Here is a 14,616-nt window from a genome sequence, read left to right as displayed (position 1 = left end):
GATGATTTAGATGTGATGCAAGCCAAGCGTACGCGCATTTTTTTTTATTCTTCTTATTCATTATTACCCTGGAATTTAATGGGCTTGATAGCGTACTCAAAAAATAATTTATTAAATCTGAATAAAAAAAATCTGAAAAATTTAAAAATTTTTTTAAATTTTTGCACAAAGTTTGAAATGTGGATTTATATTTTGTTTGTTATATAATGAGCTTGGCTTTTATGGAAAATAGTAAACATTAAATAAACAAAAGAAAAACAGCCGCAATCGATCAAAATGTTGATGACTTAATCAGCTGATCACAAGTGTATGTATGAAATGATTTTTATATTAACGATCTCAAACCAGTCTACAATGAGTTTTAATGTGCTCTGTCGAAATGATATTTTAATATACCTTACGTAAATACTTATGTACCTTTGTATACAATAAAAGTTTGATAAGAACAATTATGTGTGCATACATTTGAAAAAAAAAGTTTTTGGGTAGGAAATGATGTTTGTTCAGACCAAGCGGGACGATTTCTCATGCGGATGACCTGGCAACACTGGATCCAACATCGAACCGGATCATTGTTGCCGCAAGAACTTCTTCATAACGCTTTCGTTAGGTTATCTAAGACGGGAATGGAGGATATGCCTTCTGACGACCAAAAACCCAAGCGTGAACGTGAATTATTGGTGAAAACGTTGGAAATGTTTCAATAAAAAATTAATTTTGGGAAAGACGCAGTTCGCCGGGTCTGCTAGTATTATAATAAATTTGACACTCGGTAGAATGTCTGAGTCAAATATCGTTTACAAATAAAATCAGAATGATATATATATATATTTTGTTTACCTATGTACATATGAATGTATGTGCTTGCAAATTATCCCAAGACAATATTTAGATATTTTAATGAATTTTTAATAAGCATTGTTGTATTTATACATACATACATATTTATTTTTCAATAGAAATTTCATAACTTCCTCCAATACCAAACTATTGCTTCCATTTTGGCTTGTTGCGTCCTCTTTCACATGCCGATTTTTTCATAATAATCTGTAGGCGGCTTGGCATATCTACCAAATGCCAATTCGAGCAACGAAAACGGGCAGTCATAATGGGTTACGCAATCCACTGAGCGTGCTTTACGATAAGCGTGATCATAGACTCCAATCTCGGAATTCTCCCGCAACTCACGCGTAAATAAACGTTGCTTTGGCAAGCTGTAAGGATGCAAAATTTTTTTCAGTTTTTAAGTACAAAAATATAAAGGAGTGAATTTGCAGCTGACCTGAAGACAACGCGCAACATCTCACCAATCATTCCCATTTTATTGCGCGTAAAATATTGACGACTTTCGCAAAGCGCACGCAGCACACAATCGCGTCCGTTGTAGCCCATGCTGAAAGAAATATGAAAAGAAAAATCAGTTAATTCACTAATGATCACAAAAATTTAAGTTGAATATTATCTACATAAATTTTAATTATTTTTCTAAGAAATTATGTATGAAAGTATGTACTTTTGCACAGCTTCCCCGATACGCTCATAAAGTGCTCGTTTGCTGCGCCTATGCACCACAGCCATAGGCGTCGGACGCCGGGTCAGGCCATGCAGTTGATTCAGTACCCAAGTAGCATTGGGTAGGTCGTAGGAGACACCCCAATTAAGGCCGTAACTCATATAATTGTATCTAGGATTGCCGATTATGCCGACTGTGATGCACATTGAGACCTGAAATTGGTGGAAATTTCATACATACATACATACATATATGCATTTGCATAGCGACGAAGGATTTGTATTAAAAAATGTCACGCCGAAATTTATTAACTTTATATGAGAGGTAAAATCAACTACTTTTGTACACATTCTCAAAATATTTAGGAGGAATATATCATTTTCGAATTGAAAATGGCAAATACATATTTAGCTAATTTTGAAAGCCTTCACTCTGAAAAAACGGCACACAAATAGGAGGTAAATGGGGAAAATAGTGTTTTAAAGAATGAAATAGCAAGGAAACGGTGACATCACTGCACTTGGTTTAATATACAGGCAAGTTCTGTAACTCGTTCTTTTGAAATCGGTGCGATGTTGGAAATATTTTCCCAGATTTTTATTAACCAAAAATTTCAGATGCTTTTTTATTAAAAATGGTGATATAACATTTCTCATGTTTCTTTTATGGGTCTATTATAAAATATTCAATCTTTTCATTAGAAGTAATCATAATTATTTAGCAAATCATACCGACCTCAAATCGTGCGATTTACAGAACATGTCTGACAAACACAGATTTTATATCTTGTATCGATGTGAACTTATATAATCCAAGTATTAAAACTGGATTTCTGAAAATAAGCTAATATACGGGTTTATGTTCCTTTTAGTTCCTGCAGCATTTACAAATTCCATCGTAGACGACGCACAGTGTATCGAGTGGTGACGTGAAATTATGTCAACGGAATTAATGTCACATATTAATACAGAACTGAAAAGTGAAATAATGTCAATTGACATTAAGTTGCTTTGCTATTGATTCACCCTCTTACAGGCTTATTCTGCGTTCGTAACAAAAAATTTGTTACCGGTAAATAAAGTTCCTGGTAATTTTTAAACCCTTTTTCGCATTCTGCGCACTGGTAAATTTGGTTACCATCTCGCGATGCAAATTAAAAAATTAAGAATGAATAGATTTTGGTAATTTGGCATTAACTGAATTTTTTTTTTGTCAAACCTCTTTAAAAATAGCAACTATTTATGTAGTGACGATTTGTAATATCTATACCAACTTTCAATTTTCTACTCTAACCAATACAGGGTGCTCAATGACCCCGAAAAGCGCTACTGGATCGCTGTGAAACTGGCAAAAATATTGGTGATTTTTATAAAATGCTACTGTTGCCATGACAACTGAAGCTTGTGATACTTTTTTAAATAATTCAAATAAATTTGAAATGTTCTTAGGTTGCTTAATAAATTGCTTGATTAATATATGTACGCAATATGTACTTCTAGAGTAAAATATGAGCATCATGAGCATACTCTAAATTTATACTTAAAAACATAATGTTTGATACCAGCACCTTTTTCGGTAAGAGGAAAAATTTTGGAAGGTGCCCGAAGACTTATCTCGAAAATTTTATTTTTGGACCACGCTAATGGGCATATAAAACAGTTTACATTAAAAAGAGGAGTTCGCAAAGCTCATTTATTCATTTTTGGCATTCAGTATGCAATAATACTTTTTGTAATAAAAACATTTGCTGATTTCTAATTCAAAAAACAACCAAACCAGAGAAAAAACAACCAAACAACCAAATTAGAGTTGAAAACAACCAACAGTGGCAACCCTTTATTTTCTGCTTACTTTTTCTACCTTTTGAAATGAGGTATCTTCTCTCATCCTCCCTGGAGTTGTATATACAGAAGAAAAGGGTTTAAAATGATCCAACTATTCTGTCTGAAAAAGCAGCGAACTTGACCCGAAAGGATAGCGAATAAGTCTTGAAACAGTTCCGAATTGGCCCTTACTAGTCCCAATATAATCCTTTGCTAGTCCCGAAACGTTCCTGCAATAGTTCTGAACCAGTCCGGAATTGGTCCAGAACTATTAAAAAACTGGCCCTAAAATTGTTGGCAACTAGGCCCGAAATGGTCCTGAATAGGGCTCGAAACGCCTCCGAACTGGAAATGACCCCGAACTAGTCCCGAAAAGATCCTGAAATAATTCTGAACAGGTTCCGAAATGATCCCGACTAGACCCCAAATGGTGCTAAACTAGTCGTGATCTAGTCCGGAAATTATCCAAAAAATAGCCCTGAACTCCTGAATGGAGTCATAAATGTCAAAGTTGAAAAAATTTCGATTTTGGCTGCCTGAAGGACTCTCCAAGGGCGAAAATGTTAATGGCCCTAAAATGTTCTCAAAGTAAGTTTTCAAACTTTGTATAATGGCAAAATTTTTAACGCGACTCCGTCTAATGTATACTTACTCTAATTACCTAAATACGCAATGTAAAATTAAGTCACTTGTGGTGGAAAATATGTAGTGCGACTAAAATTGTAATAGAAAAGTAATACGAAAAAAGTTACCAAAACCACTGAATATACTGGCAGAAATGTACAAAAGTGTAACGCAAAAAAAAACGCATACATCCATTCAAACTTTTTAAAACACATCCACACAAGTGCAACCACACACATTTATACGAGTGTAAGAAAAAGTTGCATCGCACAAATTCCCTTAGCAATCATTAATAAAGCAATAAAAATGTGCTGCCACATACGGAAAACGATGCTCCCTCCGGAAAGGCCAGATAACGTTTTCGACGCGATAGAATGCGTTGCCAGTGCAACTGCAATGTGCTAGTTGACTTTGCTATTGCACTTTTTGTTGACGTTGTTACTATATTTGAAGTTGTTGTTGTTGTTGCTGTTGCTAGCGTACTTGTTAAATTGGTTGGTCTAGTTGAAGGGGTTGACTCCACTGGTGCTGCAGGCACTGGAAAAGTGCGACCAGCTTGATGCTTCGATGGAATTTTTTCTCGCTTGGGAGTAGTTGTTATTATTGTTGTTGTTGCAAACTTTGTTTTGTTGCTGTACGCTTTAAATGTCATTGAGTTGTTTTCGTTGGTTGATGGCGACAATTTTACGCCACCAGCGCTTGTGACATGTGTTGTTGACCAAGATTGCTGGTTAGCGTTTGTTGTTGCTGCATGTATTTTTGCTGTTGTTGTTGTAGTTGTCGCCTTTGCTGCTGTCGTGGGTGCCTCCTGCATCTTGGTGGTTAATGCTGATGTGGTTGGCGATGATGGTAGTGATGATGACGGTGATGATGCTGCCGTTGCCGTTGCTGTTGCTGATGATTTGATGGCTTCTGATGGTTTAACAAATGCCATTGATGTTGCAGTTGTTGGTGGTGTTGCATTGTTATTTGTTGTCGCTTGGCATTTTTCTACACACGCAAACATCACAGACGTTACTCGACAATTTGGCATCCCATTTGTTGGCGATAATAAATCATGACCGTGCAATGCTGGCCACCATGGTGCTGCACGCGTTGTTGTTGGAGTTGACGTTGTTGTTATTGGCAACTTCGACATTGTTGTGGAAGCTTTAGATGTGCTTGTTCTTGGCGCTGGTCCTGCAGTGGTTCCATGTGTGCTGACTGCTGGCAATGTTGGCGTTGCTGCTACTGCCGTTGATGTCAATGCTGCTTCACGTGTCGCTGGCGCTGCTGCAGTCAATGCCGTAAATTGTGTCGCTGCCGATTTTATTGCTGTTATGACTTTTGCTTTTATTGCTGACTGCCTTGCAACTGCTTTCACCTTTGCCGCTTTTGTTGTTGCAGGCTCTTTAGCTGCCATTGTTGTTGCTGCTGCTGCAGTTCGTGCTGTGGTTACAAGTACGCCTGTCACGGCTTTCATATTATTTTGCCCAACCACTGCTGCTGATGCGATTTGCCTTTTGTCATTTCGAAAATTGTCAACGCTCTCATTTATTGTTGGCATAACGTTGATGTGAATGTTGGTGAAACGGCTGCAATTGTCAGTCATCGTCATCGTCATCGTCATCGTCATCATCACCCCGATCATATCAAATGGCCTTGCTGCAGCTATTTGTTGATCGCTGGCATAGTTGTTGCTGTTTTCATTTGCCATCAACGCAAATCTAATATTTCTGGTACTCAAATTGTTGTTGCCACCCGCTTCGCCACTGCCACGCATCGGCTTGTGTGCGAAATGTGCCAGCTCAGCTGGGTCGTCGTCGTTGCTCATTCCTGCTGTTGACCTTCTGGAAATAGAAAATTTCGAAGCATCTCGCTGCTGCTCTTCGCTTCCTTCTCCTGCTACTTTCGTTGTTGTTGTTGCGTCTGTTGTCTGCATTGCTGCTGATTTGTCAAATTCCGTCATGCCAGTGGTCGCCATAACAATGTGCGCATTTACGTTTACAATTTCCGATGCAATTAAATCGTAAATCAATACATTTATTGCGATTAAGCGATAATCCAATAATGCGAGTCGAAGGGTGCAATGCCATAACATTTCGAAGAGCGCGTGTTGTGGTGGAGGAGAGGTTTGCTGTGTAAATGAGTAGTGTCCTTCGTGATTTTTATCAGATTTTATAAATATATTTTGGAGCACATAGACTGGCTAATGTACTCTTAAATAGAGTTTGAAATATGTAGATAATTGGCTAACAAAAAAGTAAAGTAAAGTTTAGTTACACATGCATGTAAGTACATTGGAGTGGTCCAAAATGCATGCGAAAAAGTAAAGTCGAAATTTTAATGCTCTCACCCCCTAGGATCGTTCTATATCTAAAAAAAAACTGTATCCTGTTTTCCGTTCGAAAAATATTGATTTTCAAGAATTCCATACCATTCCTACGAGCTATAGCTGAAAAAGTAACGAAATTTTGGATACCCGTATGTAATCGTTACTAATCAAATCAACTCCCGTATCTTTCGTATCGTTACTTTACTCGTTACTTTTGATAAAAGCACTTTTACAACACAGGAATCATTGCAACGAAACTTCAAGTGTAAGAAAATGTTCGTTCGTACATATGCATGCATGTACGCACCCTGCAGGAAATGGGACTAGTTTGTAGCTAACTATTCACTAACTAGCAGTCGACTAGTGGTAACTATTTATTAGCTATTTCCCGTGGCCGTAACTAACTATTTTTGAAGGGTGATGCCAACTTACTTGTAGCTAACTAGTTTTGTACATAAAATATCAATAAGAAAAACAAAATATTTTTTTGTTATTTTTTATTTATTTATTTATTTTATTACATTTCATATTTGTTAACATATTCTGCTGTAGGTGGTCCCATATTCGAACACCGTCAGACATAACTTCAAAATGAAAATATAAAATTTCGATATTCCTTTCATTTATTCTGAATAGGAAAAACAATCTGCGAAGTTTAGAAAAAACGTGTATTGAAAGTAATTTTTGAATGCGGATATTTGAATAGGAACTTTTAGAGAAAACAAACTCTCGATAACGTCTGCAAGACTCTTGCACGACTTTACAACTAAATTAAAATTAGTTTTGTCATAGCTAATTAAAAGTTAGTTATTTACCGAACTCCCGCAAAAAAAGTAACTAGAAGTTGGTTATTTTCATCAATTGATAATTTTTTTCTGCAGAGTACATACACACGCAACACCCTTTAGTATCGAACAACAGTTTCGTTCCCGCACAATGTGTTGCGTTGTATTCATTTATGTTAATGGTGCAAATACGGATCCTGCGAGTAACGAGATTATTATATGATTTACGATTCGGTATTTCGAATCAGGGTTTGTACCCGTTACTCAGTAACGAATACATACGTTTTGCTATAGCTCTACAACGAATATTTGTTTTTTTCGAAATGAAACTTCTTTAGCGGCGATTGGTTGTTTGGGAGTAAATTTGCAAATTCAACAGAAATTGCACACGGAAATGGTGCAACGGAAATGATGCAACGGAAATGGTTGGGGCTGAAACAAGTGCTTCTTGTGCTAAAAAAAGGTTAAATAATAACGCTTAGAAAAAGGCCAATACAAGAATGAAAGTAAAGGTGAGGACGTACATAGATAAAGAAAAGGATAAAGGCAAAGGTAAATATAAAAACAAAACCCAAGATGCGTAAAAATATTGGCAAAAATGAAGACCAAGGAAAATTTAAACACTTTACCTATATGTATAAGGGCAAAGGTGAAGGGGAATATGTACATGAAGAATATGATAAACATAAAAATAAAAACAAAGATGAGGATGAGGATGAGGATACCGATAAAAGTAAAGATAAAGATAGGGGAAGGTAGATTAAAATAAAGGTAATTAAAGGGGAAAGGATATAGAGAGAGACACAGAGACTCAATCTGGAAACTATTTTGGGGGTTTTAGAGATTTTCGGGATTCTCGAGACTTATTGATAAAATAATCGATATTTTTAAGAGTTTTGTTATCGACATTTTTATCGGCTTGTTATCGGAGTTTTTATCGATATTGTTATTAATTTAGATATCGATATTTTCGGAACTTATCGATATAATAATCGATTTTTTATCGATATTTTTAACTATTTTGTTAGAGGTATTTTTTTATCGATTTTGTTATCGATGTTTATCGATTTTATTATCGATATTAATCGATTTTGTTATCGATATTGCTACTAATTTTGTTATCGATATTTTCGGAACTTATCGATATAATAATCGATTTGTTATCGAAATATTTAACTACATATTTTGTTAGCGGTATTTTTTGTCGGCTTTGTTATCGATATTTATAGATTTTCTTATCATTGTTAATCGATTTTGCTATCAATATTTATGGATTTTGTTAACGATATTTATCGATTCTGTTATCGATATTTATCGATTTTGTTATCGATATTTATTGATTTTGTTATCGATATCTATTGATTTTGTTATCGATATTTATCAATTTTGTCATGGATATTTTTATCGATTTTCTAATCGACTTTGCTACCAATATAATAACCAATTTTGCGATATTTTGTTGGATGTTACTATCGGTTTTTTTATCTGTAGGGTGTAAAGATAAAAATGAAGATAAAGGAACACAGAATAAAATAAATGTAATTAGAACGAACAGGAGTCGAGGTAGGGATCTAAATAGAAAAAAGACAAAAATATAACCTTCAGCTAAAGCAGATGTATGTATGTACATTTGTACATATTCACGTATACTGGTTATGAAAAAACAAGAGATACATAACGTAAGATTCCCTTCTCCAGTGTGGCCCAGGCCCTTACTTTTTGCTCCATATAAACTACATGCAAAATTTGAGCGCTCTAAACATGTTTTGATTAAAAAAAACAATCCTAGAGGGTGAGAGCATTAAAATTCCGACTCTACTTTAATTTGGACCACCCTAATGCACGTACATTATGATGCCTCACCGAAAAAAAATTGCAAGATTTCATCGGAATTATAAAAGTTAATATATTAATATTAAAGTGATATACACATACACATGGACAAAAGTGTTCATATTTACGTTTATAAAAGTATTTATTAAAATAAAATTGGTACTAATTCATGTATGTACATATGCATGTATGGGCCTAAATACTCGTTGTTTATATATTTCGCTAAAAAAATACAAATTCAAATTTTTAATGCACTTGTTAAGTAATAAAAAGTAAAAAAAAACCCACTTTAATATTTTTGTCACAGACTATATTTTCGCCAAGTAACTCATGTTATTTATTTATTTATTTTTTCTGCGAATATAAAATTAACTTTCTACGAAATCAACTATTTGTATAGAGTATTGTGTGGTTAGTTTGGTTTATGTACATGCGCGCAACACATTTACTATAGCACTGACAGCCGAGCAGAAATGGATCAACCTATCTGGTGGCGGCAAAGAAAACTGACAACTGACAACTCATCGAGATACTTACAAAAGTATGTACATATGTGTATATGTATGTAAACACTCGTATGTAGATGAATGCACATGTGTTTATGCGTTTCGCGTTTGTTGGAGGGACAATTCTGATACCGTTATTGCCAGAGGCAGATTGTCATTGGTGTGGTAGTGCGGCGCGATGTTGCTGTTGTTGCTGTTGATGACAGCCGGAACAATTGCGCTTTGTTGTGTGACCAGGAAAAACCGCAGAACTGCAGCAAATGCCAGCAAAGCGTATTTGTGAACTACAAAGCAGCAACCGAACGGAGAAATTCAGAACATTGCACGCAGCAATGCATTCGATGTTGCGGCTGTCAGCCGTGCTGTTGAAAATAACGATGGAAATGGAGTGGCTAAGTGATGAGGGATTGTGCTGCATACATACATATGTACATGCCAAACTCACACACACACACATTTGTACATTGACATGTTTGCCACTCCATTTATGTACATATGTCGTTGATGCACGGCCTCAACTGCAATTGCAACGCTGGTAACTAGGCCAACCTCGCGGCTTGGTGAGTCGGTCAAAAACGTGATGTTATAAGAATGTGTTAAATGTTGCAACGCTGCATGCACCATACATACAAACATATGTACGTATGTAGTCCACACTCTGCTAACTGTTGCATTGTTTGCAAGATTTCTTATTTTTTTTTTTACGTTTTTGGCCCTAGCTACATATGTATGTAAAAAATGGCAATAGCAGGCGTCCTACATTGTTGCAACGTAAATGTGCCAGTTTTCATTAACAAAGTAAGCGTGCTTGCAAAACAAAAATTCGAGGGTAACACTAACATTGCACGAAAGCAGTTGGATTTGCAGTTACAAATATGAAAAACGAAAATATGTCAAATGCGAGAGGTTCTATTCTAAATTTTTGTAACGTTAACACATATTTAAAAGACCATACGACCATTAAGGACTGTATTGCTCATAGAAAAAGAGCAGTATCAAAAAGGGAATTAAAGGAAAATACAATTCCTGTATTTGCAAATCTTGCCGAAAAGCGGCTGGCAAATAAAACTCAATTAAAGCATTTTATATATATTTAATTTTATTTGTTTCATTATTAGTTAAATTTTTTTAATTTTTGGAGTTTAATTTTGAGAAAAAAAAACCTCAACAACATAGCACTTTGAATAGGTAGTATCCGTAGAGCAACTGATTTGATTTTTTTTGCTCAAATTGTTTGGTCTATAAAATGTCAAATATTTTTAGTTTCCTGCCTAACCAGAATGTAGCAAGAGCTGTCAAAAGTTAAAATATTCAAATTGCCCACAATATATAGCTGTGGTTATGGTGTATTATTTCTGATGTAGCTAGCGAAATAGCTTGTGGCTGTGGTTCTACATTCTGTTTAGCCAGTTCTTCTCTCACAAAAATTCTAAATTTTCTAAATCTGTCTGCATGTGAAACCTTTTGCCAGTCAAAACAAGCGATTGAAATGCAGCTTTTGAAACGTTCATCTCACTCAGCAGCACAAACGCTGATTGGGTCTTGCAAAGGATGGATCAATGCTTCGGGAGGCAATCAAATTCACTAAGAAAGAAAGTCGCAACATTTTTTTTTTCAATTTTAATTTAAGGTTTTTATGTTTCTTTTTTTTTTTTGTATTTCACATGGCATACTATGATTTACAAGAAAAAAATCTGAACAGCTTTTGATAGCTCAACCAGCCATCGACGTAAAACCGAAGGGAACGACGGCTGGCACGACCTATCTTATGGGATTCTCATTGTAACGAAAACTCTCCGCCGCATGACGGTGATGTTGCCGTTGCAACGCGTTGTTTCTCTCTCTCTCTCTATCAACAGCAATTTCATATGTTGATATGGACGGCAGGTACGCAAAAGCGCTCCGTCGGTGGCTGCTTGAGTTATAAGAATTGGGTCGAAGATTACGGATCTATATACCGTTTTTTCTAAATCAGGTTATTTTCCCAATATATTTTCTTTTTTTATTAAAAAAATCAAATTTTAACATAATAGATTCTTTGTAATTTTTTTAAATTTCCAAAAAAAAATTATCTATTAAGGATGAAAATCGAAGTTTTTAATGATCAAATGAAAGTGTGCAATAATTTTCTGCATGAAATAAGGACAGGATATAATGTTACTCATACGCCATGTCGGCCGCTGAGTGATGCATTCGATGTTTCTGACCAACATCGAAAAATAGAAACCAAACAAGTTTTTTCTAATAGCGGTGACCCCTCGGCAGACAAAGGCAAATCTCAGAGTGTATTCTGCCATGAAAATCACCGTTTCCTATATTTGCAATTTTTATATTGTATTCATAAACATAAGTAAACTAATTAGTGTTTCTAGAAGTTATACCTGTTCAGTGTTTCCATACTCATTTGCATAAATTTATGAGTTTAATTTCTTACAAAATTTACCTTCAGGTTTACAAATCTTAACCCCCTAGTAGGCTGAACCGCCTCCAGACGGTCGTTAACTAAACACATTTTTAGTGCACCTATAATATTTTTTTTTCTATATTCGTAAGGCACGATCTTTAGACAAAAATCGTACCTTTACGACGGTGTAAATTTTAATCCGTTATGTCAATCCGTTTTATTTTAATCGGCAGTTGAATTACAGATTTTGAAAACACGGTTAAAATTAATTATTTCTTGCTATTTAGTAATTTCGTAATTAAAGAAATTTTTTCTTTGGACAAATTTTTTGATTTAAAAAAATTCGGTGGATTTCGTTGTTAAAAGCACCGTATTTTAATAATATAATATAAGTTTTATAATTATGTCACCATTCGAAATGGAGAAAATTGCTTTCGAACACAGACCGTCTACAGACCGGCTTGCCGACATATAAAAACCCAGTTTGCATTTTTGACCGTCTGCAGACGGGATTGCCGGTTCGTAGGTCAACATTGTGTAAGAGAAAGCTGAAAATATGTGTAAGTATATCTTGGTTTTTATCCCCTGCAGGAAAAAGTTACTGTCACAGATCGAAATGGACATCATTTTTGGATTTTTCGTGCTAAAATCACCCATTAACTATTTTTTAAGGGTCTCCGAAATATCAAAAAAAAAAAAATCAAATATACAAACAGAAATATACAAAAGAAAAAAAGAAAAAACAGTTTAAATTAAAAAACTTTTAAATAAACAATTGGGCATTATTCTCTGAAGTCCTCTGAAGAGAAGCAGAGTTTTCAGATTGAAAAATTTTGATTTTGATGGATTCTATGCCATTTCTACGAAAAGTCTTTTTTTCCCCATACCAAATACATGGCAAACTTTGAGCGCTTTGAGCGACCTCTAAATATATTTTGATTTTAAAATAAAAAAAACAGGGGTATATTTTTTTCCGGTATAGAACAATCCTAGGGGGTGAGAGCATTAAATTTCCGATTTTACTTTTCTCTCATACATTTTTGGACCACCCTAATGTACATACATATCGGCAGCCAGTTCGAAAGCGCCTACCTCAGAAAACTTTTCAGCAACACCCTATCTCAGAATTCGGTTCGAAACGCCTTATCTCAATTAAAAATATGTTGAAACTGTGCTGAGATAGGGTGATTATGAATCGAATTCTGAATTAGGGCGTTCTTGAAAAGTTTTCTGAGACAGGCCGTTTTCAAACTTGACAGCCAAGATGGTCAATCTTCCACTTAGGTGTCGATATTGTCGATATGTCTATTGCAAAAATGTAAATTTCATTGCGCATTCCAGTACAATGCCCTTCCAGTAAAAGTATTTGTTCGGGAAAATGTTTCCTTATACTGAGCCAAAAGTACAAGAGGTTTTTCAACCAAGTTATTGTTTGGTTTTTTCATAGTTAATTCACCGATTGTATAAAATGTGATTCAAGTTGAACATTTAAAAACAAATTGGTATGTCTGATTGTCGCAGAGGTGTATGCTGTTATTTGTTGCCGCCCAGCAGACTCGAGTACGAATGCCGTCAGTGGCAACACATAATGTAAATTGTTTCCTGCTATTTGCTAACTTTCGGAAGATATTGCGGGTTTAAATTCGGACAGAGATATCACGTCAAACTGACAATAAAAATGTTTGTTTTGTATCTCCGAATTATGAAAACGGATCTGTGAAGTGTTCAACATAAGCGTATTCAAACGAAAAAATTGGCAATCAAAAGCTCGGTTAGTGTAAACAAAAGAGTGGTTAATATTACCAAATCATTATTGAAAATGTCAACCAAGGCATTGTTAATATTAACCAAAAATTACGTTGATTCCTTTTCAAGTTTGAATTTGGGAACAAATTTTTGGTTGATTTTTTTCTCAGTGTAAGGCGACAAATCCATTGAAATGAGCGTGGCTCATTTAGGACTAAAGTTAAAAAATTAAGAGTACCGTAAATTTCTTCACGACAAAATGATGGGAACTAAACCAAATTTGAATCTGACCACGCTTGAGGTAGCACCTTTCTCATAAAAAAAGGAATAGTCACAAACGGTTCACTTGGTCCAAAGTTATCCGTAGCTTACATAAAAAATATAAATTAAAAACATTCCGAAAAATTGATAACTTTCCTCCCTTTCTTCAAGCCGGTTAAAAAATTGGTTGAAGTTTCTAAAATTTTGTTTTGCAATTTTTACTTGCGGTGTGGTAAAACATTTTTTGATTGATTTTGGCTTGTAAAACGCGGGAAAATTTCTATACAAATCACGAAGCATTATTGTTTTAATACTATACAGTACGAAAAACTAAATTAAAAAATTAATTTTATTTTTACTATTGTTTAGTAAAGCACAAGTAAATTTACTTAAAATGTAAACGAATTCCAAAGCAAACGTTTTTTCTCCTGGCCACTTGACGTGAAATGAACCATATATCTATGGTCGCCGTTTCTATAAAGGATTAAATATCAACATTTTTGTTCCTTATATGGAAGGGAAAGTCCATTAAAGGCACAAACACAAACTTATATTATATGTGAGTCTAGAACCGGCAGAAAGTGTGTATCCTCAGCTGGTATTGTTTTTTTTTTTTTGGTTTCTGCAAATGCGTCAACCACTTTTATATACAATCCACTTTCATTTTGATATTTTAAATCTCCAATCACTACCAAAGAATTTAAAAAAAAAACTAAAATATTTTCGATTAACAAAATCGATTGCAGTCAAATTCAATTGGATTTTAAATCGTAACAACAGCACTACAAATGTACAAATCATGTTTCA

The 14,616-nt window shown here is 34.9% G+C and overlaps 1 protein-coding gene across 7 annotated transcripts in view; it reads right to left on the bottom strand.

Annotated features, from left to right (window-relative positions):
- Positions 1 to 939: 939 nt before the first annotated feature.
- Positions 940 to 14,616, bottom strand: part of LOC118744737 (acetylcholine receptor subunit alpha-like 1) — a 220,179-nt gene continuing 206,502 nt past the window's right edge. The window contains exons 2-5 of one of the 7 annotated variants that reach the window (XM_036477995.1): positions 4,283 to 6,076; positions 1,514 to 1,725; positions 1,283 to 1,393; positions 940 to 1,214 (exon numbers count right to left, since the gene is read on the bottom strand). In XM_036477995.1, the coding sequence (XP_036333888.1) occupies positions 1,022 to 1,214; positions 1,283 to 1,393; positions 1,514 to 1,725; positions 4,283 to 6,040 (2,274 nt within the window). In that variant the 5' untranslated portion in view covers positions 6,041 to 6,076 and the 3' untranslated portion in view covers positions 940 to 1,021. Of the gene's footprint in view, positions 1,215 to 1,282; positions 1,394 to 1,513; positions 1,726 to 3,988; positions 4,051 to 4,282; positions 6,077 to 14,616 lie in introns of those variants that run through there. The other 6 variants (XM_036478034.1, XM_036478003.1, XM_036478011.1 and 3 more) reach the window with 6 other exon arrangements.

The sequence above is a fragment of the Rhagoletis pomonella genome, unplaced genomic scaffold (assembly GCF_013731165.1).
Source record: "Rhagoletis pomonella isolate Grant_MI unplaced genomic scaffold, Rhpom_1.0 Rhpom_scaffold_00001, whole genome shotgun sequence".
Classification (NCBI taxonomy): domain Eukaryota; kingdom Metazoa; phylum Arthropoda; class Insecta; order Diptera; family Tephritidae; genus Rhagoletis; species Rhagoletis pomonella.
This window is presented reverse-complemented; position numbering and strand designations above follow the sequence as displayed.